Below are 22159 nucleotides of genomic sequence, written 5' to 3' on the forward strand. Positions count from 1 at the left end.
TAACCCATTGAACAAGGCCAGGGATCAAACCTGAATCCTCATGGATCCTAGTCAGATTTGTTAACCACTGAGCCACAAAGAGAACTCCTGTGATGTCAGATTCTGCTGTAAAGCAAAATAACCCAGTTATGCATTTTTTTTCTCATATTTATCTGTCACCAGTGATTGGACATAGTTCCCTGTGCTGTACAGCAGGATCTCATTGCTTATCCATTCTAAATGGAATAGTTTACACCTACTTAACCCCAAACTCCCAGTCCATCCCACTCCCTTGCCCCTTGGCAACTACAAGTCTGCTCTCTATGTCTGAGTCCGTTTCTGTTTTGTAGATAGGTTCATCTATATGCCATTTTATTTTATTTTATTTTATTTATTTTGTCTCTTCTAGGGCCGCACCCAGGCTAGGGGTCTAATCGGAGCTGTAGCCACCGGCCTACACCAGAGCCACAGCCACACGGGATCCGAGCTGCATCTGCAACCTACACCCGAGCTCACGACAACGCCGGAACCTTAACCCACCTGAGCAAGGCAAGGGATCGAACCTGCAACCTCATGGTTCCTAGTCAGATTTGTTAACCACTGAGCCACGACTGGAACTCCTGTGCCATATTTTAGATTGCACATATAAGTGATATCATGTGATATTTGTCTTTCTCTGACTGACTTCACATAGTATGAGAAACTCTAATTGCATCCATGTTGCTGGAAATGGCATCATTTCACTCTTTTTATGGCTGAGTAGTATTCCATTGTGTGTGTGTGTATATATATATATACATATATATATAAATAAAACATCTTCTTAATCCATTTATCTGTCCATGACATTAGGTTTTTCTGTATCTTGGCTATTGTGAATAGTGCTGCAGTGAGAGCGTAGGGGTACATGTATCTTTTTTTTTTTAAACAGCTGCTCTGGTGGCATATGAAAGTTCCCAGGCTAGGAGTCAAATTAGAGCTACAGTTGCCAGCCACAGCAACACAGGATCCAAGCCACATCTGTGACCTGCACTACAGCTCACGGCAACACTAGTTCCCCAACTCACTGAGGGAGGCCAGGGACTGAACCTGCATCCTCAAGAATGCTAATCAGATTCGTTTCCCCTGAGCCACGACAGGAACTCCCCCATGTGTCTTTTTGAATGAAGTTTTGTCCAAATATATGCCTAGTTCCCATTGTGGTACTCTTTCACCCCAACCTGCGGCACATGGAAGTTCTCAAGCATGGGGTTGAATCAGAGCCATAGCTGAAGCCCATGCCACATACATGGAAATGCTGGATCTTTAACCCACTGGGCGAGGCCAGGAAATGAACCTGCATACTCACAGAGATGTCATGTTCTTAACCCACTGAGCCATAATAGGAACTCCCTGTTTTTGGTTTTTGGTTTTTGGCTGCACCCAACGAATGATATGCAGAAGTTCCCAGGCTAGGGATCAAACCTGTGCCACAGTAGTGACCTGAGCCACAGCAATGATAACACCAGATCCTTAACTGCTAAGCCACCAGGGAATTTTCTTACAAGGACACCAGTCCTATTAGGGCTCCACCTTTATGACCTCATTTAACCTTAATCACCTCCTTAAATGCTCTAGTTCCAAATACAATCACATGGAGGTTAGGGCTTCAACATATGAATTTATGTGGGTGGGAGCACAATTCAGTCCATAACATTAAAGTCACACCTGACTGATACAAATACAGGTCAAGATTTTGAGGCAGATAAGGATTCAACTCTTGTACAACTCTCTGGCTTTCAACAAGTCAGTAAATCCCCGTGACCCTCAGTTCCCTTATACATATGTGAAGTAGGTATGATAATACCATATGAAGATGCTGTAAGGATTGGATTAGGAAATAATCTTCCCTAGAGGGAGATGACATGGATTAATGTGATTAAGGTGGGGCTGGTGACCTGGAGACCCAGAAAGAGCTGCATGTTCTTAGGCTCCACCTGACCATTGTGCTCTACCAGTGATAGGAAAGGTCAAAGGGTAGAGTCTGAAACCTGGTCAGATGGGAAGAGAGGACCTCAGAAAGAAGTAGCAGGATAAAAAATTCATCCTGATGAACACAGATGCAAAAATCCTCAATAAAATATTAGCAAAAAATTCAATAATTGTTAAAAGGGTCAAATGACCTGAATGAATTAAGTGGGATTTATTCCAGGAATGCAGGGATAGTTTGAAAGTCACAACTAAATCAGTATGACACACCATATTAACAAAATAAAGGATGAAAATTGTATAGTCATCTCACTAGATGGAGAAAAAGCACAGGACAAAATTCAGCTTAATTTATGACACTCAACAACGTGGGATAGAATGTGCCTCAACATACTAAAAGTCATATATGACAAGCCCACAACTAACAGCATACTCAATGGTGAACACTGAAAGCTTTTCCTCTAAGATCAGGAACAAGACAAGAATGCCCACTCTCACCACTTTTACTCAATATAGCATTGGAAGTCCTAGGCAGAGCAATTGGGCAAGCAAAAGAAAAGATAGCCAGATTGTAAGGAAGAAGTGAAACTCACTATTTGCAGATGACATGATATATATTTAAAAAAAACAAAACAAAACCCTAAAGAGGAGTTCCTGTCGTGGCTCAGTCGTTAACGAATCCGACTAGGAACCATGAGGTTTCGGGTTTGATCCCTGGCCTTGCTCGGTGGGTTAAGGATCTGGTGTTGCCGTGAACTGGGGTATAGGTTGTAGACGCGGCTCAGCGAGTTGCTGTGGCTCTGGACCCCTAGCGTGGGAACCTCCATATGCCATGAGTGCGGCCCTATAAAGCAAAAAAAAAAAAAAAAAAAAAAAAAAAAAAAAAAAAACAACTAAAGAAACTGTCACAACTAGTAAATACTGTAAAGCATCAAGATACAAAATCAATGTATCGAAATATGTTGTTTCTATACACTTAAAAGCTATCAGAAAGAAATTAAAACAATCCTATTTACAATTGCATCAAAGATAATAAAATATCTAATAGGGAGTTCTCATAGTGGCTCAGGGTAATGAACCCGACTAGTATCCACGAAGAAACAGGTTTGATCCCTGGCCTTGCTGGGTTAATGATCTGGCATTACTGTGAGCTGTGGTGTAGATCACGGACACAGCTCAAATCCCATGTCGCTGTGGCTGTGGCACAGGCCAGCAGCTCTAGCTCCGATTCACCCCCTAGCCTGGGAACTTCCATGTGCCGTGGGTGCTGCCCTGAAAAGTAAAAAATAAAAATATAAATAAATAAATAAGGAAGTCTGCCCTTGGGGAGGGTAAATCGAAATGAGAGAATAAACACTACATACTTAAAACACTGTAAACTTCCTAAGATTACATTTCTTGAGCACTTAGTACATGCCAGGTACCATTCCAAGCACCTTAGGATTTAACCTTATAAATTCTATTATGCAAGTACTATTAAAATCCCTGTTCCTCAAATAAGGACACAGATAAAGAATTAAAATCTGGGTTCAGGGCTCATATTCAATGACATAACAATTAGCTGAGCACTAGTAATGGGAGACCCAGAGTGACATGGATGGGTGACTTTTTGGCTACTAGTTCCTGGAGATTTTGTAATGTGGAAAGGTTCTGGTCACATTTTTTTGGCCCTTAGTGAAATATCCATCAGCTTAACAGGCAGCAATAGCCATGAGGAAAACCACCTCTTTGGAGTCCACAGGCTAGGTTCGAATTCCAGGTTTACCACCTAACTGGCGAATCCAACCAAATGTAAGCATCATTTGCTTAACAGAAGTAGTAGTCAAAAGGAGAAAATATTGAGTCATATGAAGTCGTTGCTTCTGGAGGTCAAAAATGGTGGAATCAACCAAAATAGCATTCCTTTATGCTTCTGATTTTTCTTTTTGGGGGCACAGGAGTTCCTGGACCAGGGATGGAACCCACGCCACTGCAGCTACCCAAGCTGCTGTAGTGACAATGCTGGATTCTTAACTCACTGTGCCACGAAAGAACTCTGCTTCTCATTTTTCAAAAAATTTAGTTCTAGGAGTTCTCATTGTGGTTCAGCAGAAACAAACCCTACTAGTATCCATGAGGATTCAGACTAAGGATCCCGAGTTGATGTGGCTGTGGCATAGGCCTGCACCTGCCGCTCTGATTCCACCCCTAGCCTGGGAACTTTCATATGCCGCACCTGTGGCTCTAAAAAATAAAACTTTAAAAAACGCAGTCATAAATTATTTTCTCCTATCCCGCCTAATCACACTCCCACTCAACTGTTTTTGTGGCCCTGGAGGCTCATAAGTTGTACATTTTTGAACTACCCTGTGGAGACTAATAAATTAGCCTTGGGACAGCCTCATGAGATTTCGCAGTTACTACAAGGATCTGGAGCTACTTACCAGCCAGCTACAAACACATCCCTTGGGGGCCAGAGAAGTCACGAGCTGTGACAGCTCCGGCCTGGACACACTTTCATTCTTCTTCCCAAGGCCTATTTTGCCCTTGTTTGTCGCTGTAAGAAGGGTAGTGATATTGGTTCCATTTTAAAACGTGGAAACTGGAGTTCCCGGTGGAGCAGCAGAAACGAATCCGACTAAGAGCCATGAGGATGCGGGTTCCACCCCTGGCCTCACTCAGTGGGTTAAGGATCCGGCGCTGCCGTGAGCTGTGGTGTAGGTTGCAGACACTGCTTGGATCCCGCGTTGCTGTGGCTGTGGCATAGGCCGGCAGCTGTAGCTCCGATTAGACCCGGTAGGCTGGAAACCTCCATATGCCACGGGTGCGGCCCTAAAAAGACAAAAAATAATAATAATATGTGAAAACTGAGTCCTAGAGAGAGTCAGCCTCATCCAAGGTCTCAGGCATTGCGTGGTGTTGGAAATAACCTGGACTTGACATTAGAGTATCAGCGCAGGCAGTGTCTCTGGTTGTGTGACCTCCACAAGGTCTTTAAACTGTTTTCCCGCGCCTAGTTTCTTTTCTGGAGAAGGGCGCTGACACGTTCCTGTCTCCTACTGCTCTTTCTGGTTCAATCCAAGCTCTCCCCGGTCCGCCCTGGGGGAGCTGCGGCTGTGGCAAGAGGACCCATGCGCAGATACCACGAGGAGCGCGTGCGCACCAGGGCGCAAAGAGCTCGAAGTCCGCAGGTGCACATCCGCGGCCACCCCGAAAATATTGATATTTAATTTCCACTAGAGAAAAAATTTAGTTTGACAGCCAGGAACTCAGGCCAACTAAAAGCACGTGGTGTGCCAGAAAGGCGGGACTGCAGCAATCCAAACCCTCCGGAAGGGCGGAACAATTGAGCCAACCCCGCAACTGATGGGACCGGAAAGCTCAGGCGGGTACAATCTGCGCCCGCGCGCCGCCATCTTGCTCGAGGAGAGACCGCCTCCTTCCCGGTTGCTGGCTGGTTAGCCAGGAGGCGGGGCTCCACCACCCGGAGGGGCGTGGCCAAGCGATGGCGACAGCGGAGCCCAGTGGGCACGCGGTTCTGGCGTCCGTTCTGGGACCCCGGCCCAGCGGTGCTGGGTCTGCAGGTCCGCCCTCCGGCCGAAGCGGTATTGGAGTACCCCGGCTTGGGGAGCGGACTCTGGCTGCTGTGGAGAAGCGGGGGCCATACATGGTGACGCGCGCGCCTTCCATTCAGGCCAAGTTGCGTGAGTGCTGCCTGGTGGGGGTTCTCTGCCGGGGCGGGCTGCTGTGTCCCCGGGCGGGCTCCGGAGCCGCACCGGGGCGACCCTGGAGGGGCACCTGCAGCCCGCTCCCGCACCTCAAAATCCGTTCGGAGAGCGGGCTCCTGGCGTTTGGGATACACTGCGGAATGGGGAGGATCCCTCTGACTGCGGCCCTTTGACTTCCAGAGAAACACCGGGACCTGGCCAAGGCAGTTTTGCGGAGAAAGGGCATGCTGGGTGCCGCGCCGAACCGCCCCGACTCTTCAGGAAAAAGGTCTCAGCAAGCGCCACTTCCTCTGTGCAACCGTTTCCAGAGAAGGCTTTAGTGTTCAGGCCGGGAGACAGAAAGCAAACACACGTTTAGGGGCCGAACTAGTGATTCCCCTGAAGCCAACCTGTCAGGTTCACTGCATTAAAATGAGAAGAGGAACCACCTTTTCTTTTCCTTCTAGAATGTGATGATTTCAAGGAAAGGGCTTTGGAATAAGTTTTGTCAGTGAGTAGGGTCATTCACTAAGTTAGGGAGGAATATAGTGGCTGGGGCCCCAAAGAGTGAGGATGGAGAGCAGTGTGGGAAGTCAGGGCTGTTTGTTTGCTTCTAACAGAATGGTAAACTCTAAGGATTGGGTGGGACTTTATCCAGGGCCTCTCTTACAAATAAGGGCTAAAGCAGGTGAAGGAATTTGCCTAAGAACTTTTTCTGTTCCCTGGTTAAATTAGGTGGGGAGACAGGGCTTTTCCCAATTCATTAAAGAGGGGGTGTGCTTTTCTTCAGGAGCAGCAGGGGGAGTGGTGTGAGGAAGTGCATATTCTGAGGAGCTGTAGCCACATACATGGCAGGCAGTGGTGGCTGTGTGACCAGGTAGAAGGCAAGTCAGGAGTAGTGCCATCAGTTGGGTTTTTTCCCATAAGGGTGAGGACTCTGGCTTTCGCTGCGAAAAGCTGGTGCTTTACCTATGCTTGGTTTTCCCCCCATCTCCCCTTAGGTCAGTGAAGTTTAACAAGGGCTATACTGCTCTTAGTCAGAGTCCAGATGAAAACCTGGTGTCCCTTGACTCTGACAGGTAAGTGCACTCCTTGGAAATACCCTTGGGGAGTGATTTGGGTAAAATTGCAGATCACTTGCTTTGCTTATTCCCTGTCTCTTCCAAGACCTTTTGTGCATGTTCCAGGGCTGCACTATCCCTTCCCAGGATGGCTTGCTTAGAGGACTCATAGGTCATCTTGCTGCTCTTGGATTTGAAGCACCAACCTTATCTGGGGAAATCATCCTACCCTATAATGTCTGCACTGTTAGTGCCAGTGACCCTGTCCCTGCTGGAGCCAGTGGAAGGAGCTATTTATACTCATGGCACATTCTGGGCTTGAGTTTTATGGTGTGTGGTCTTTGCTTCACAAGTCCCCCAAACCCCTTTGCATGCTCTGCACCGTGCTGTTTATAGCTGTACTCCACAGGCATCTCCCTGATCTGACTGTCTTCATCTTCTAGTGATGGGGAGCTGGAATCCAGATACTCCTCCGGGTATTCCTCTGCAGAGGCAAGTCCAGAGCGCCTTTCTGTGTGGGGCCAGGCTGAAGGCAGTGTCACTGCCACTGCCAAATGCTTGTCTGGTTCCTGCTGTATGCACGGCACTGTGCCAGACTTGTGGTTTGTCCTCCAGTCTTCTACTCTGCACTCTCCCCCCAGCAGAAGTAAAGGTGTCTAACTAAGAAGGGCTGTTGAAAGTTCAAGAGACCACAGACCCTTAGGGCTGCAAATGACCTCACAAGTCTTCTAATCCAGGCCACCACTTACAAAAGGAATCCTCTTGATAAATCTCAGCTAAGTGTTTACCACCCTCTACTTGTTTGAATGCTCATTGTAATTGGGTATTCAGTGTCTCCAAGAAATCTGGCTGCCTATCTCCACCTCCTACCCCAACACACAATTCAGGTAGCTCTTAAGTCTTCCTTACTAATTTCAGATGTCGCCTGCAGCTTGGATGTAGTAGTCCTAGTCCTGCCTCCATTGTCACACAGTAATTCTAGTCTCCCTTGTTTTGATTGTTTCTTATCTGAGTTAAGCCTTCTCATCCCTCCCCATCTGTCTTCCACCAAGCTTGCTTTCTTCCAAGCCAGACAACTTCTATTCCTTCAGTTGTTCCATCTATGAGAACTGAGACTGAGATACTCCTGGGCTGGCCTTTTGGACATGTTTCCAGAGTGATTGTCCTACACAAAAACACAGGAATGTGGAGTTCCTGTGTGGCGCAGTGGAAACGAATCCAGCTAGGAACCATGAGGTTGCGGGTTCGATCCCTGGCCTTGCTTAATGGGTTAAGGATCTGGTGTTGCCGTGAGCTGTGGTGTAGGTCACAGACATGGCTCGGATCCTGCGTTGCTGTGGCTGTGGTGTAGGATAGCAGCTGTAGCTCTGATTAGACCCCTAGCCTGGGAACCTCCATATGCCGTGGGTGCAGCCCTAACAAGCAAAAAAAAAACAAAACCAGGGATGTAAAGTCCTGGCATGTGCATCTTACTGCCTTTGATAGAGGTGAAGTGCTGGGATGAAGACTATACTGCTGGTATCTTGTCCTTATTTTCCTGGAAACCCTTGGATAACCCCTGAGTTTCTGCCAAAAAGAATACAGGCAGTTTGAAAATTGTATCTTCTTTGAATGTCTGGATGCCTAAGATTGTTAAAACTGAAGAGAAAAATTAGCTGAGAGCCAGAGAAAGGCCTAGACTTCCTAGGCTCATTTTCCTTCTGCTCAGTGGAACTGGTGAAGCCAGGCTAACAGGTTCCACTTTGCAAGGAATGAGCTCTGTTGGCATCAAAGAATAACATGTCTTACTGGCAGTGCAGAAAAAGCCATTCTGCACCCTGTTCTACTCTAACCCATAGTTCTGGTACATTGTTCCATATTCTTCAGCCCTCATAGGGACCAACCTGGGTTCTCAGTGGGAATGGTTAGGGCTTGACTTACAAATATAATCTGGAATCTGATACTTTCATCAGCTCCCTCAGGATTCTTTAGTGAGGGCAGTTTCCTTGGAGGCAAGTGACAAGGCAGCTTGGACAGTACTGGCTCAGTACAGGGTGAGGCACAGGTAGGAAAAGGTGGCACTTCCTCCTGTAGTCCAGGGATGTGTGGGATTGGCCTGAGGGTGGAGTGTGGACAGGAAGCCTCAGTAAGGAAATGTGGGTCACCCTTTTGAGCAGCAGTCATTTGCAGCCTGGCTTATAGTTGTCTCCTCTCACGCTCTTAGCAGGTGAACCAGGATGTGAGCCGGCAGCTGCTCCAGGATGGGTATCACCTGGATGAGATTCCAGATGATGAGGACTTGGACCTTATCCCCCCCAAACCTATGGCCTCTTCAACATGCTCCTGCTGCTGGTGCTGTCCTGGGAACTCTTCCTCCTGTACCCTCCAGTAGACAAAATCCCCTAAGATGGGTCCTGCTCACCATGCCTGCAGAGTCCACTTGGCCCATCAGGGGTGACAGAGTGTGGTGGGAACTGTCATCAGCCCCAAAACACTGGAAGCACTGATGCTCTAGGAAAGTCAGTGACCTGCAGTTACCCCTCACCTGGTGCTTCTTAGCCAGAGGCCCCCATCTGAGCCATAGGGTAATAAGTAGAATTCTGGAGTTTTCCTCTGCTGCTGGAGCAGAGTTTGGAGAAACCACTTTAATAAGGGCAAGAACAGAGGAATTCTGGTTCTTATGGTGAGAGACAAAGCTGGCTAACAGAAAAACTTGCAGACATCTTGACTAGTATTTGTCATCATGCTCTATGGAGGGAAAAGAGAGCTTTTGTGCCCAGGCTGTCCTGGTGGTGTAATATATGGAGGCAGAATATAAAAGGCATTTTATGGCTTTTGCAAGAGAATCTTTGAACAAGAATTTATTTGGGACCAGTTCAGTTCAAGGCATTTCATACGCTCTCTTCCTCTTCCTAGTTCCAGGATGGGTTACACCTTACCTTCAAGAGAGCATAAAGCAGGCCCTTTGGCCTCTTTACATCATGCCTGTTTGACTAGGGCAGGGAGTACAGCAGGTTGCTTGATGGCACAGCCTCATCAAGGCTTCCAGAATCCCTGGACTCAGAGCAGCCCCAGCTGGTCCAACTGTCTGTTCAGTGACTCCAGTCACTCCATCAATAGTTAGAGGAAAACTGCTCTACCGTGCAGACAAAATTTGTCTTTCTTTGGTTGCCACTGTTCACCTTGGTCAGACAGTATCTAGTCTTTAAGCTACGTTAGGATGAAGGTTCTGGAGCTTGCCCCAGAGGCCTGCAGTTTTTGGTTACCAGCAGAGGGAGCTGCAGGAGCAGTGAGGGGCCTTACCACTTGTTCAGCTTTTTAAACTTGAGGAGCAGTGGATATGTATACTAGCACAGCTCTGTGTGGGCTTTGGCATAGATGGAGGCTCACAGTGAGGAGGGACCTGTGGAAGCTCCCAAGGCCCCTACCCAAGGAGATAATCTTGCCATTGCACAGGGCCTCCCTTCACCCTAGTAAGGGCCATTCAGTTGCATCTAGATGCCTCTGACCACAGCATGGGCCTCACAGTGCATACTTGGGGTTAGACTTTATAGAGTAAACCTCTGGGTGCAACACAGGCCTAATCTCCCACTAAATAGCATCTCTTGCTATACCAGGTCTCTCTCTGGAATTTAGTTTTTCAGTGGTTCCTCTTTTTTTCCTGTCTAAAATCATGAGGGGTATGGTAGTCAGGATTGAGGTGGGCCCCAACTTGGGAACATGCCCAGTTTGTTGCTTCATTTGGTTAGGACAGTGTAGCCTGAGTGACAGCTTCTGGGAGTGAGGGTAGCAGTGGGACCTCAAGACTAAGACCTCCAGTGGTCATTGCTATAAATCAACACTGGTATTTTGGGTTGCACTTGTCCCTGGAATGTTCTAGAGCTGGTTGACCTTGTCTGGTAGGCATTACTTTTATAGAAAAAATTTCCGGAACACCATGCAGGGAGGCAGGGTAGAATTGGTCAATTGTCTTGGGCTAGAAGCCACAGGCTAAAATGTCACCAGTAAAGGCACCAAGGTACCTAGAACCAAACTGCCTTAATTAACAGTGCTGGGTGTTTTGCAGGTGACAGTGCCCTGGGGAGTCAAGGTGTATTCAGGCTTACCTCACAGATGGGAGCGGTCCTGTATGGTGTTTACAGAATACTCTATAGAACTCCTGGCTTAGGCTTCTACGGCTCTGTAAGTTTATAAGAATAAACACAATCATGCTAGTTGAGCCGTCTGTGTTGCACTAGAATTTTTAAGAAAGGCCTAGACCATTCAGTCATTCCCTTTTTGAATTCTGAAATGAAGAAATAGCCTAATCGCCCCAACTGTGACCGTTCCTCTAAGGACCTCTTCTTTTCCCAGTGGGTGTCGTTTTCAGGCCTGCTCACTGAAGACCATGGATGGAATAGGCCTTTGCATATCACTTCTCTTTAGAATGAGTTTCCTGGGAGTTCCTGTCATGGCTCAGCGGAAATGAATGACCAGTATCTATGAGGACGCAGGTTCAATCCCTGGCCTCGCTCAGTGTGTTAAGATCTGGTGCTGCTGTGGCTGTGGTGTAGGCTGGCATCTATAACTCTGATTCAACCCCTAGCCTGGGAAGTTCCATATGCTGCAGGTGCAGACCTAAAAAGGAAAAAAAATGAGTTTCCTTTAGCAGATCCTTTCTTCCCAGGTTTTTATTTAATTTACTAAAGGCCAAAAAGAACCCAGAACAGATTAGCTAGAACTTTTTTTTTTTGGCCACACCTGAGACATGTGGAAGTTCTAGGGCCAGGGATTGAACTCATGCCACAGCAGCAACCTGAGCTACTGCAGGGACAATGCCAGTTCCTTAACCCACTGCGCCACAAGGGAACTCCCGGCTCAACTTTTGAAGGTGTTTTCCTGGAATTCCATCCTACAGGTCTAATGCAGGCAACAGCCCAGAAAGGTCCTTTTGTGCAAGTCTGATCCCTTACCCCACAGGAAGGAGCCACTAACCTGGGTCTCTGCCTACTATAAGGTGACAGGATTCTGAGACTGGCAGTTAGGAACTTCAATGGCAAAACATGTGCAACCTCCTGCAAGGGTGTGTCCCACCTCTAGAGGGTAGGCACAAGGTGAGCGGATGTCCTCCTTGGTACTTCCTACCAGTGAAGAGAAAAAGTAGCTAGTTTTCTCTTCACAACACTAATCAGATTATCCTGTCTCTAGAGTGACTGAGTGTACTCTAGAGAAGTGGTTGACAAACTTTCTGTGTGAATGGCCAGTCAGTACACTTGGCTTTACAGGCCATACAGTCTGGCGTTCCTACTCAGCTTTGCCTGGACAGCAGCTGACAGCTGGATAGTATGTGAGTGGGCATGACCAGATCCAGCTTGCTGGCCTCAGCTTGAGGATCCCTGCCTTAGCTAAGGCCAACTAAAACACAGGAGAGAAGAATCTTGCACTGACAACACCTATCCTTAAACCCACCTTCCACTGTCTGCAGGGCTGGAGGGCCCAAGGCTTGCTTCCAGGCTCTGCAGCAGAGACTATAGCAGGCCCTCTGTCCCACACCTTCCTTTAAAAGGCCACAGGAGGAGTTCCTGTTACAGTGCAGCAGAAATGAATCCATCTAGTATCCATGAGGATGTGGGTTTGATCCCTGCCCTCACTCAGTGGTTCAGGGATCCAGCATTGTCATGAGCTATGGTATAGGCCAGGGCCTGGATGCTGCACTGCTATGGCTGTGGTGTAGGCCAGTAGCTACAGCTCCAATTAGACCCTTAGCCTGGGAACTTCCATATGCCATGGGTGCACCCCCCTCCCCCCTCCGGCAAAAAATAAAAGAAAATCAAAAATAAAGTCCACAGGAGTCTTAGCCTGCCTACTTCAGGGAAATGTTTGATATAAGAATAAAGCAAAAACTGGACAACATCCAGGGAGGGCTCTTTCAGCCCACTTCAGGGACTGGAATGGCAAAGGCTGAGTGCTCTTAGCCCACAGGCCTCAACACAAGTGATCTTTAATTGCTTTGACAGAGCCAGAGTAAGCAACGTTAGTCCCCAGGCCTTCCCTTCCCCTCCTTCTCTGCAGCTGAGGAAATAGGCAGTCCCAGGGCCAGAACCCTGTTCTTAGAAATTAATTGTCTTGCTCTGACTGATGCTGAGCTAATCACAGGTTTCACCATCCTGCCTAATGCTACAGGCTGGAACAGAGCTACTGCTTCCTGCATTGAGGGGAGCCCAGCTCAAGGGTAGCTAGAATACAAGGGAAGTGTCAGCCCTTAGTCCTCAGATTCTGCCCCCAGAAGAAGACGGTTCAGGCTAGGGCTGCTCAGGAATCAGTACTTTGAAGCTTACTCCTCTACCCTGCTCTTGCAGGGTATACCCAAAGAACTCAGAGCAGGGAAGGGATTTGGGCTGGGTCTGAAGAGGTGAGGCTGGCCAGGAGGTAGGGTGACTGGCAGAGGAAAGCCAGGACGGCTGTGGTCTCTACAGTAGACAGCAGGCACGGAACATCAGCAGGTCCTCAGGCATAGTGAGCTTCAGTGACACACTCTCATTGGCCCCAATGAAGAGCACCCCGCCACGCTGCAGGGGGATAGTTGCCTGGGCTGTGGGGGTGCTGGCTGTCACTGTTCCCTGAACCATCAAGAGAATGCTGGCAGAGTCTAGTGCCAAGACCTTGTATTCAGGAACGGAGCCAGGTACCTGGGCAGAAAAAAACAGCAAGTCTGAGCTACTGTCAGCTCACAGGGGGCCCTGGACAACCCCAAGGGCAGTGGGCGGGAGAGCTGTGCTGCCTTCTCCACTGCTCGGGTTGTCAGCATGGATGCCCTTGTCTGGTCCCTGCTAGAGGAGTGGGCAGGCCCTGTGGCCATTCCCCCACATGAGCTTGGTGGAAAGGAAACCCAGCCCCAGGTATACGCTATATTGTGGCTCTTGCCTGCATTGTTCATACCACACAACAGACACTCACCACAGCCCCCACTCACCTCCATCTTCATAACAGTGAAGTCTGGCACAGGGGGGTCATAGATAACGAGGTAAGGGTCTTCTTGACTCTGTGTTGGAGGGAAGAGCCTGTCCTGGCTGGGGCTGGGGGTATAGCTGAGCATTTCACACAGAGTCGACACATCGATGAACTTGGGTGTCAGGCCAGCACGCACCGTGTTGTCTGAACATGCCATGCATTCCACGCAGTCTGGGGACAGACAGTTGTCATGGGCTAAGCTAACGAAGGATGCCTTAGTGTCTGGCTCTCCAGGGCTGAGCCTCCTAACCTAAGCACCATGAGCCCCCTGCAGTTAGTTAAAAATGTGTGAATTGCATTTTCTATGATAATGGGCTAAGATATTTGATACCAAAAAGAGGTGACATGTCACCCACCATTTTTAAGGAGAGTCATGTTAACTCCTGAGGGAACCCCAACCCTCTGGAAACTTTGTATTCTCCCCTTCTACCACAGAATCCTGTCCATGAGTGGATAAAGAGTCAGCAGTCAATACGTGACACCCTTCTATAGCAATGTGTATTTTTTTTCCCCTTTTTCAGCCACATCCACAGCATATGGAAGCTCCCAGGCTAAAGTTCGAATTCAAGCTGCATCTGCAACCTATGCCACAGCTGCGGCAATGCTGGATCCTTAACCAGTGGGTTAACACTGAGCTGGGCCAGCAATGGAACTGGCAACATCACACAGACAAGCCAGATCATTAACCCACTGTGCCACCGCAGAAACTCCCAACGTGTATTTTAGCATAAAATCTCTGTAGATATGTTAAGGCAGTGTGTCACAGGGAGCAAACCATAGTCTTGGACTCAAATTTTGGTTCCCACACACATGACAGGGCTTAACGTTAAGAGTATCATGACCTCACAAGGTTGGTGTGAGGATCCAAGCAGTGTCCAAAACCAAGCTGGCATTCACCATCCCTACTGGCCACTTCCCTGCTGACCCCTGAAACCCTGCAAGGTCAGAGCTAGAAGAGACTTTAAAGGTGGTCTCGGAGTTCCCATAGTGGCTCAGTGGTCATCGACTCTGACTAGCATCCATGATGACGCAGGTTCAATCCCTGGCCTTGCCCAGTGGGTTAAGGACCCGGCATTACAATGATCTGTGGTGTAGGTTGCAGACGGGGCTCGGATACCATGTTGCTCTGGCTGTGGTGTGGGCTGGCAGCTACAGCTCCAATTAGACCCCTAGCCTGGGAACCGCCACATACCACGAATGCAGCCCTAAGAAGAAAAAAAGGAAAAGAAAAAAGTGGTCTCCTCGACCACACCCTCCCACATTTTTCCAGATGGGGAAACAAGACCTGAAGGGACGGCAGTGGGGTCACTACTGAAATGTGGCTCACCTCCTTTCAGGTAGGCATGGGGCACGTTGGCCTCCAGAAACATGGCCTCCCCTGGCTTCAGGGTAAGCAGGTTCAAGAAGTAGATGGCAAAGCACCCAATATCACCTGGGTACTGCTGGTGCAGCTGCAGCAAGAGCTCCCCACAGATGTCTTCCATGTTGTTTCCAGCAGCCACTGAGGAACAGAGTACTTAGGAACAAACACTCAATGGTATTCACAGCCCCATCCCAGCCATGGAAAGTGCAAAAGAAGTCCCCACCCACAAGAGTCCAGAAATCCAAGGGCTGTTCTAGTCACCCCCCAGCCCTTTGGGGGCCAGCCTGCCTTAATATTCCAGCCTACACAGATGCTGCTTCCCCCATCCCCCCCCCTTTTTTTGGCCACTCCTACAGCATGTGGAAGTTCCTGGGTCAGGGATCAAACCCATACTGCTGCAGTGAAAAAGCCAGATCCTTAACCTGCTGTGCCACAAGAAAACCCCTGCCCCCCCCCTTTTTGGTCTCTTCTGGGGCTGCACCCATGGCATATGGAGGTGCCCAGGCTAGAGGTCTAATCAGAGCTGTAGCTGCCAGCCTTTGCCAGAGCCACAGCAACGCCAAATCCGAGCCACGTCTGCAACCTACACCACAGCTCACAGCAACGCTGGATCCTTTAACCACTGAGCCACGATGGGAACTCCTGTTTTCCCCATTTTTATTCTATGTTCACCACTACACTAAGCACTAAAAGGGCTAAAGTATTATTTAGGACACTGTTTCTCAATCTCAGCGTTACTGACATTTGGGGTCAGATTTTCTTTCTTTCTTTCTTTCTTTTTTTTGGTCTTTTTAGGGCCGCACCAGCGTCATACGGAACTTCCCAGGCTAGGGGTCTAATTAATTGGAGCTGTAGCTGTCGGCCTATGCCACAGCCACAGTCATGCCAGATCTGAGCCAAGTCTGCGACCTACACCACAGCCCATGGAAACACCGGATCCTTAACCCACTGAATGAGGCCAGGGATCGAAGCTACAACCTCATGGTTACTAGTCGGATTCGTTTCTGCTGTGCCATGACAGGAACTCCCCAGATTAACTTTCTGTTGTGGGTGCTGTCCTATGCATAATAGGGTGTTTAGCAGCATCCCTGACCTCTACCCACAAGATATCACTAGTACCCTAAACCCAGGTTTGACAACAAAAAATGTCTCCAGATTGTCGATGTCCCCTGCTTGGGAATTACTGCTTTAGGAGCTTACAATCTAGTTAGGAGATAACCCAAGGGTTCCATGTGGGGTGACCAACTGTCCCAGTCAGCCCAGGTCTTTCCCTTTTTTAACACTGAAATTCACTCAGTCTTAGGCAAACTGAGGTGGTTGGTCACCCCAGATGGCATGAGGCAGGATGCAACCAAGGGCCAAAATGTGTCCTGGAGGCTGACCAGGGGAGAGTGAGCTCAGCCTGGGCTAGAGTGGAGAGGAAAGGCTTCTTGGGAACTGAGCAGGGAGGAAGGGAGGGTGGTGAGCTGGATTTCCCCGCGTGTGCAGAGAAAGAGGATGGTGTTTCTAAGTAAAAGCAGAGTGTGTCAGGGCCATAATGCAAGAATCACCTGGTCTGGACTAGAGGATTGTTCAAAGACATGCTGAATGCCTACTCTGTGCTAAGCACTGTGGGGACACACAAAGGTTGAGACAGGTCCCCAGCCTGGCGAAAACCCCAGTTTGAACAAGTGTGCATGTGATGATATCTACTCACAGGTGCTAAGGGCTATACATGCCATATGAACAGGGTGTTACGGGAGCTCCAGACGAAGTAATCAGCAATCCTGTGAGTACAAGAAGCCCTAAAGGGAGAGGCATGCAAGCAGGGAAATACCAAAAAAAAAAAAAAAAAAAAACAGCCTTCTAAGGGAGAGTTCCCATTGTGGCTCAGCAGTAACGAACCTGACTAGTATCCATGAGGATGCGGGTTCGATCCCTGGCCCCACTTACTGGATTAACGGTCTGGCTTTGCCTTGAGTTGTGGTATATAGGTCACAGACACGGCTCGTATCTGGCATTGCTATGGCTGTGGTGTACGCCAGCAACTGCAGCTCCGATTTGACCCCTAGCCTGGGAACTTCCATATGCCGCATGTTCTGCCCTTAAGAAAAATAAATAAATAAGTAATAATAATAATGTATGATTGAGTAAAATAAATAGTTCCTTGTGGCTCAAAAGTAGTAGGGGAAATGTGTAGAAATAGAACCAGAACTCCAGAGTCGCTTATAGAAGGGGCTGGGGCCTTGTCATGTATGCCACATAAGCTCCTAGCAGAGAATCCGTTCTGCCTTGGTTTTCACTGCTTATATTGACTCCCCAGCCCAGAGGTGACATGACCACACCCATCACGGTCATTTCCTGAACTCTCCTGAGTTAGCACAAGGTTGGGCACAGAGCAGGTAACTGAAGGAAAGATCTACAATTGAGAGCTCTGCACTTCAGGCAGAGTAGAAAGAAGATCCCTCTGTCCCCCTCCTGCTCTCCAGCCCCAAAGTATAAAACCACACATGGAGAGCAGCTACAGGGCTGGGGAGATCTCAGAACACCTGGGTGGACACCTAATAGTCCTTCAGGCCAGCCATCTAGAGAAAGTGGTCACTTAGGAAGCAGCACTCAAATGAGGGCCCTGCTCCACAAAGACTGGGGAAGAAATGCTAACTCGCTATCAGGCCAGCTAAGTCAGGCTAGTTCTAACTGAGTTGAGAATCGTAGCCCCATAGCCCAGTGTCTGTGCCAGGGGTCCACGCCAGGGCATTACACGCAGGCCTAAAACACCCACCTTGTTGGGAGATCCGCTTCACCAACAGGTTGAGCTGCTCCACCACTACCTTCTTTTCGCTATTCATCAGATGGGAGAAACAGCTCCGCAGAGCAGAGGCCACAGCCTGGGAGTCATGGCTTATGCTCTGCTTCAGCTGTGTTGCTGCACTGTCTCCAATTAGAAACTGGAACTCGGGCACCTCTGCAGGAAGGTCAGGGGCCACATCAGGAATGGTTAAGATGGAACCCACAAAAGTGGGAAACTGGAAGAGGCCTCCCCATCTCATCCCTAAGGGGGCAGGCAATGCTATGCATGCTTTGCAGTGAAAACCAGCTGCTCACCACCAGCCCTCAGCAACTATACATGAGCCTGGTCTCATGGGCCTGCACCAGGGGCGTCAAGACTTCATGAGGCCAACCAACCCCTCAGTTCCTATGACATTCAGCCTCTACTCTCTGCCACTGTTCCAGCTCTGCCCTGGGTTGCCCATGCACCTGGACCCAATATGCATGCTCTTAGCATTTTGCCCAACCTTACTCGTCAGAAAGGTCACAATCTCTTCAACTGGCCGGAAGCCACATAAGCCCTGGAAGGAGGTGAGGGCAATGGCTATCTCTGGCTTATGGTTGGCATCAGGGTAGTGCTGTGGAGCCTGCAGGTGCAGCTTCTCTGCCAGCTCCTGTGGGATAGCCAGGGGAAGAGGAGGATGGCTAAGGTGCATAATCATCTAAGAGGACACCAGTCCCACCCAGTACTTGCTCTCTACCTTCCCCAGTTGCCAGAGAGCAGTGGCTTCCTACCTCTGGCAATGAGCCCAGTCAAGGCATAATTCGGAAACTCAGAGTTCAGCCAACCCAAGGCAGGCACATGGGCCAAATCTGGAGGAGAGCTGGGGCAAGCTTTAAGAGACATAGAGTACGAATAGGAAACTCAGACATCAAGCCAAGCTGTGACACTAACAAGCTGTATGACTGCGTAAATCTCTCTTCTCTGGGTCTTACTTTGCTCATTGAGAAATGAGGAGTCTGGACAAACGCTTAAAAGGTGTGACTCACGGGCTTGTATAAAAAGACTATGGGGGTGGAAGTGAGGTAATGACTAGGATACCTGCCCTGCCCTAGAAGGTGAACTCAGAGAGCCAGATGGAAAAATGGCAGATATAAATAGTCCTAGGATGGCTGAGGGGAGCCCAGGAATAAGCTTGAAGAAGCTCCCCTGGCACAGGCTGCTCGGCTGGTCACTTAGACTTAACTGCCAACATGTGTCACCATCAACTGGCTTTGCAGAGCTAAATTGGGAGTTGTCAGGCCTGGACTTAGTATTGGGCTGGAGTTGACACGGTCAGGGTAAAAGCAGCAGTCAAAGTTGTAGGAAGGCCTTGACATAAGCTCTTCTCTACCCTGACCTCTGCGCCCTACTCTGATTCTCTACCTTGTTAGGGTGTGCCTGGATGGACAAGGCCGTTTCAACTGACAGCACTTTGAAGAGGAAGGGCAGCTTGCCACTGAAGGTGTCCTTGACCTTCGAACCCAAGCACTCCTGGTTCTCAGCAATCCACTGGCCTAGGGTCTTCTGTGAGATGCGGTTGTCAAGGATCTTGGAATCTCCCCTGGGGTGGGTCCCCATCCACAGCTGTAAAAAACAGGAAACTTGGGAGGAAAAAAGGAAGAATCTGGCACCACCAGTTGGCCTGCCCCAATTTGTAACCCTGTGCTCCCCACAGAGCAGCTAAGTTCTGAGAGGGGCCTTCCAGGAATGGGTACAAATGCTCGTACCATCACAGATATCTATGGGAGCAAGAGACCACAGAAGCCCAGGAGTCAAGAGACCCAAACCCTAGTCCAGGCTTTGCCTCCAACTGGGGAGGTTACGGCTAGTTATTTCCTGGGTCTCAGTTTCCTCATCTGTCCAATGAGAACAAAACCTGCACTGTTAAGGTCACTGGAAATCTCCAATGAGAACAAAACCTACACAGTTAAGGTCACTGAAAATCTCTGACTCATTTACATGACTCTATAAGGGGTTAACATTCTTTTTTTTTTTTTTTTTTGTCTTTTTGCCATTTCTAGGGCCGCTCCCATGGCATATGGACGTTCCCAGGCTAGGGGTCCAGTAGGAGCCGCAGCCGCCGGCCTATGCCAGAGCCACAGCAACGCGGGATCTGACCTGCATCTGCGACTTACACCACAGCTCACAGCAATGTCGGATCCCTTAACCCACTGAGCAAGCCCAGGGATCAAACCTGCAACCTCATGGTTCCTAGTCGGATTCGTTAACCACTGAGCCAAGACAGGAACTCTGGGGTTAACATTAATTTATTCCAGTCTCAAAAGTACAGACTAAAGACTTTCTGTGCTTTCACTTTTTCTCTACTAAATGGGCAGGAGAAATACATATATTTTAGGCCATTAAAAGTGTCAAAGTTAGAGTAAAAATTTTAATTGTCAAGGAGGACTGAATTAAATTCAGTAAGTGCTGGGAGTTCCTGTCGTGGTGCAGTGGTTAACAAATCCGACTAGGAACCATGAGGTTGCGGGTTCAATCCCTGGCCTTGCTCAGTGGGTTAAGGATCCGGCATTGCTGTGAGCTGTGGTGTAGGTTGCAGACTCGGCTCGGATCCCGAGTTGCTGTGGCTGTGGCATAGGCTGGCGGCTATAGCTGCAATTAGACCCCTAGCCAGGGAACCTCCATATGCCATGGGAGCGGCCCTAGAAAAGGCAAAAAAAAGACCAAAAAAAAAATTTCAGTAAGTGCTAAAAATGTAAAATAAATAAGATAAAACTTATTAAGTGCTGAGAGTTCTTGGGTGAGGAAGGAGGGTACTGGAATTCCCAGTCTATTATGACAAAACCTCACTTCTTTTGGTGCTACCATCTAGGTTCATCAACCTGCACAGACCTAAGGAGGCAAGAGGACCTCCTCTGTCTTTGCTGTTTTCCCTTCCCTGCTGATCTACCTGACTGCACCACCCCCCACCCCTTTGAGTGGAGGAGTCCCTTGGTCTCACCTGCTGGTAAAGTAGACTGAAATACAGCTGGGTCTTACCTCTGCATATGGCTTGTCCTCTGAGATCTGAGCCAGTGCATCACTGCTAGCCAGCAGCCTAGCCACTTCACTGTTGGAACCCATCTTCCCCCAGGCATACTGCTGCACCACACAGGAAAGTGGGAATACTGGGGATACAGATTGAACGTCAGCTTCCACTCCATTCCTGAGACCTGACCCTCCTGTTTCGGGGAAACTAGACCGAGCTGAGGGTTTTGTCTGGGGGATAGAGTCAAATAACGGATTTGTAGGTTGCTGAGGCACCTTTGCAGGCCTCACTGTTCGTATGTGTAAGACGGGCAGTAAGGACCTTTTGCTGATATGAGGCTGTTGTGCTGAGGTGACGGAGAGGGAGTGGGAGGAATCTCTTCCACTGCACCCGCTCTTGAAATGACCCACGCGCAGCCCCCTCCCCTGAAGGCTCTCCTTATAGGGCTGCAATAACGGCTCTGTTCCCACCTGAAGTGCCCCCTCCTCTACCCGGCATCCATCCATCTTTCCGCAGAGCCCCACGGGAGGGTTCGACCCGGCATTTCAGGTCGGGAAGGGTCCAAGCACTCGACCCACCCCCCCACGCTTGCCAGCACCCCGGCTAAGAGCCCACCTCGTTGAGCGGCCATCCTTCCGGCACCAAACCTGGCATCCAACACGTATACCTTTCCCGGCAGCTCCCGCAGCCCTTCTGCGCCCAGAGCTTCATGGGAAATGTAGTTCCTCGAACGCTTCCTTGGAAGCCCGTGCGTCCTGTGCGGCCATTCCCCGCACTTTCAATCCCTCTTCCAACCTGCAGCTCTCAGGAGGAGCCCCCAACAGCACAGAGACTTCCAGCCCAAAATTTTGGGTCTCGGTATTCATTCATTTATTCATTCACTGGACACGTATTTATTTATTTATTTTTATTACTCAAATGAATTTATCACATATGCAGTTGTATAATGATCATAACAGTCTGATTTCACAGGATTTCCATCCCACAGCCCAAGCACATCTCCCCAACCCCCAAACTGTCTCCTCCGGAGACCATAAGTTTTGCAATGTCTGTGAGTCAGCATCTGTTCTGCAAAGTTCAGTCTATCCTTTTTTCAAATTCCGCATGTCAGTGAAAACATTTGATGTTGGTGTCTCATTGTATTTCTAACTTCACTTAGCATGATGCTAAGTTGCTAAAAATGCAGGTATTTCGTTCTTTTTAATGGCTGAGTAATATTCCATTGTATATATGTACCACATCTTCTTGATCCACGCCTCTATCGATGGACATTTAGGTTGTTTCCATGTTTTGGCTATTGTAAATAATGCTGCAATAAACATTGGAGTACATTGGACACGTATTTATTGAGAACCT

The 22159-nt window shown here is 48.8% G+C and overlaps 2 protein-coding genes across 3 annotated transcripts; one reads left to right on the forward strand and one right to left on the reverse strand.

Moving 5' to 3' along the window:
* On the forward strand, positions 4824 to 10892 carry FAM219B (family with sequence similarity 219 member B). 2 transcript variants are annotated; one of them, XM_005666128.3, is made up of 5 exons: positions 4824 to 5630; positions 5835 to 5922; positions 6635 to 6712; positions 7138 to 7186; positions 8901 to 10892. In XM_005666128.3, the coding sequence occupies exons 1-5, from the start codon at positions 5432 to 5434 to the stop codon at positions 9063 to 9065; spliced, it is 579 nt and encodes a 192-aa protein (XP_005666185.1). In that variant the 5' UTR covers positions 4824 to 5431; the 3' UTR covers positions 9066 to 10892. The 2 variants fall into 2 exon arrangements, with proteins under 2 accessions (XP_005666185.1, NP_001230511.1); NM_001243582.1 differs by having other exon boundaries at positions 5429 to 5630; positions 8898 to 9820.
* Positions 12619 to 21462, reverse strand: MPI (mannose phosphate isomerase). Its single transcript, NM_001253921.1, has 8 exons — positions 21419 to 21462; positions 20815 to 20942; positions 19201 to 19401; positions 18307 to 18448; positions 17788 to 17970; positions 14991 to 15164; positions 13626 to 13834; positions 12619 to 13341 (listed from the first exon to the last, which is right to left on the reverse strand). Exons 1-8 carry the CDS (start codon positions 21432 to 21434, stop codon positions 13123 to 13125), a joined length of 1272 nt encoding a protein of 423 aa, NP_001240850.1. The 5' UTR covers positions 21435 to 21462; the 3' UTR covers positions 12619 to 13122.

Source organism: Sus scrofa, chromosome 7, assembly GCF_000003025.6.
Source record: "Sus scrofa isolate TJ Tabasco breed Duroc chromosome 7, Sscrofa11.1, whole genome shotgun sequence".
Classification (NCBI taxonomy): domain Eukaryota; kingdom Metazoa; phylum Chordata; class Mammalia; order Artiodactyla; family Suidae; genus Sus; species Sus scrofa.

Bases quoted from the DNA above. Each gene is read 5' to 3' on its own strand.
- FAM219B (NM_001243582.1), top strand. From the start codon at position 5,432: ATGGCGACAGCGGAGCCCAGTGGGCACGCGGTTCTGGCGTCCGTTCTG. The intron at 5,631-5,834 runs GTGAGTGCTGCC...TTTGACTTCCAG, and splicing joins TTCCATTCAGGCCAAGTTGC to AGAAACACCGGGACCTGGCC. The intron at 5,923-6,634 runs GTCTCAGCAAGC...ATCTCCCCTTAG, and splicing joins CCCGACTCTTCAGGAAAAAG to GTCAGTGAAGTTTAACAAGG.
- MPI (NM_001253921.1), bottom strand. The intron at 13,835-14,990 runs GTGAGCCACATT...GTCTGTCCCCAG, and splicing joins CCATGCCTACCTGAAAGGAG to ACTGCGTGGAATGCATGGCA. The intron at 13,342-13,625 runs GTGAGTGGGGGC...TTTTCTGCCCAG, and splicing joins TCACTGTTATGAAGATGGAG to GTACCTGGCTCCGTTCCTGA.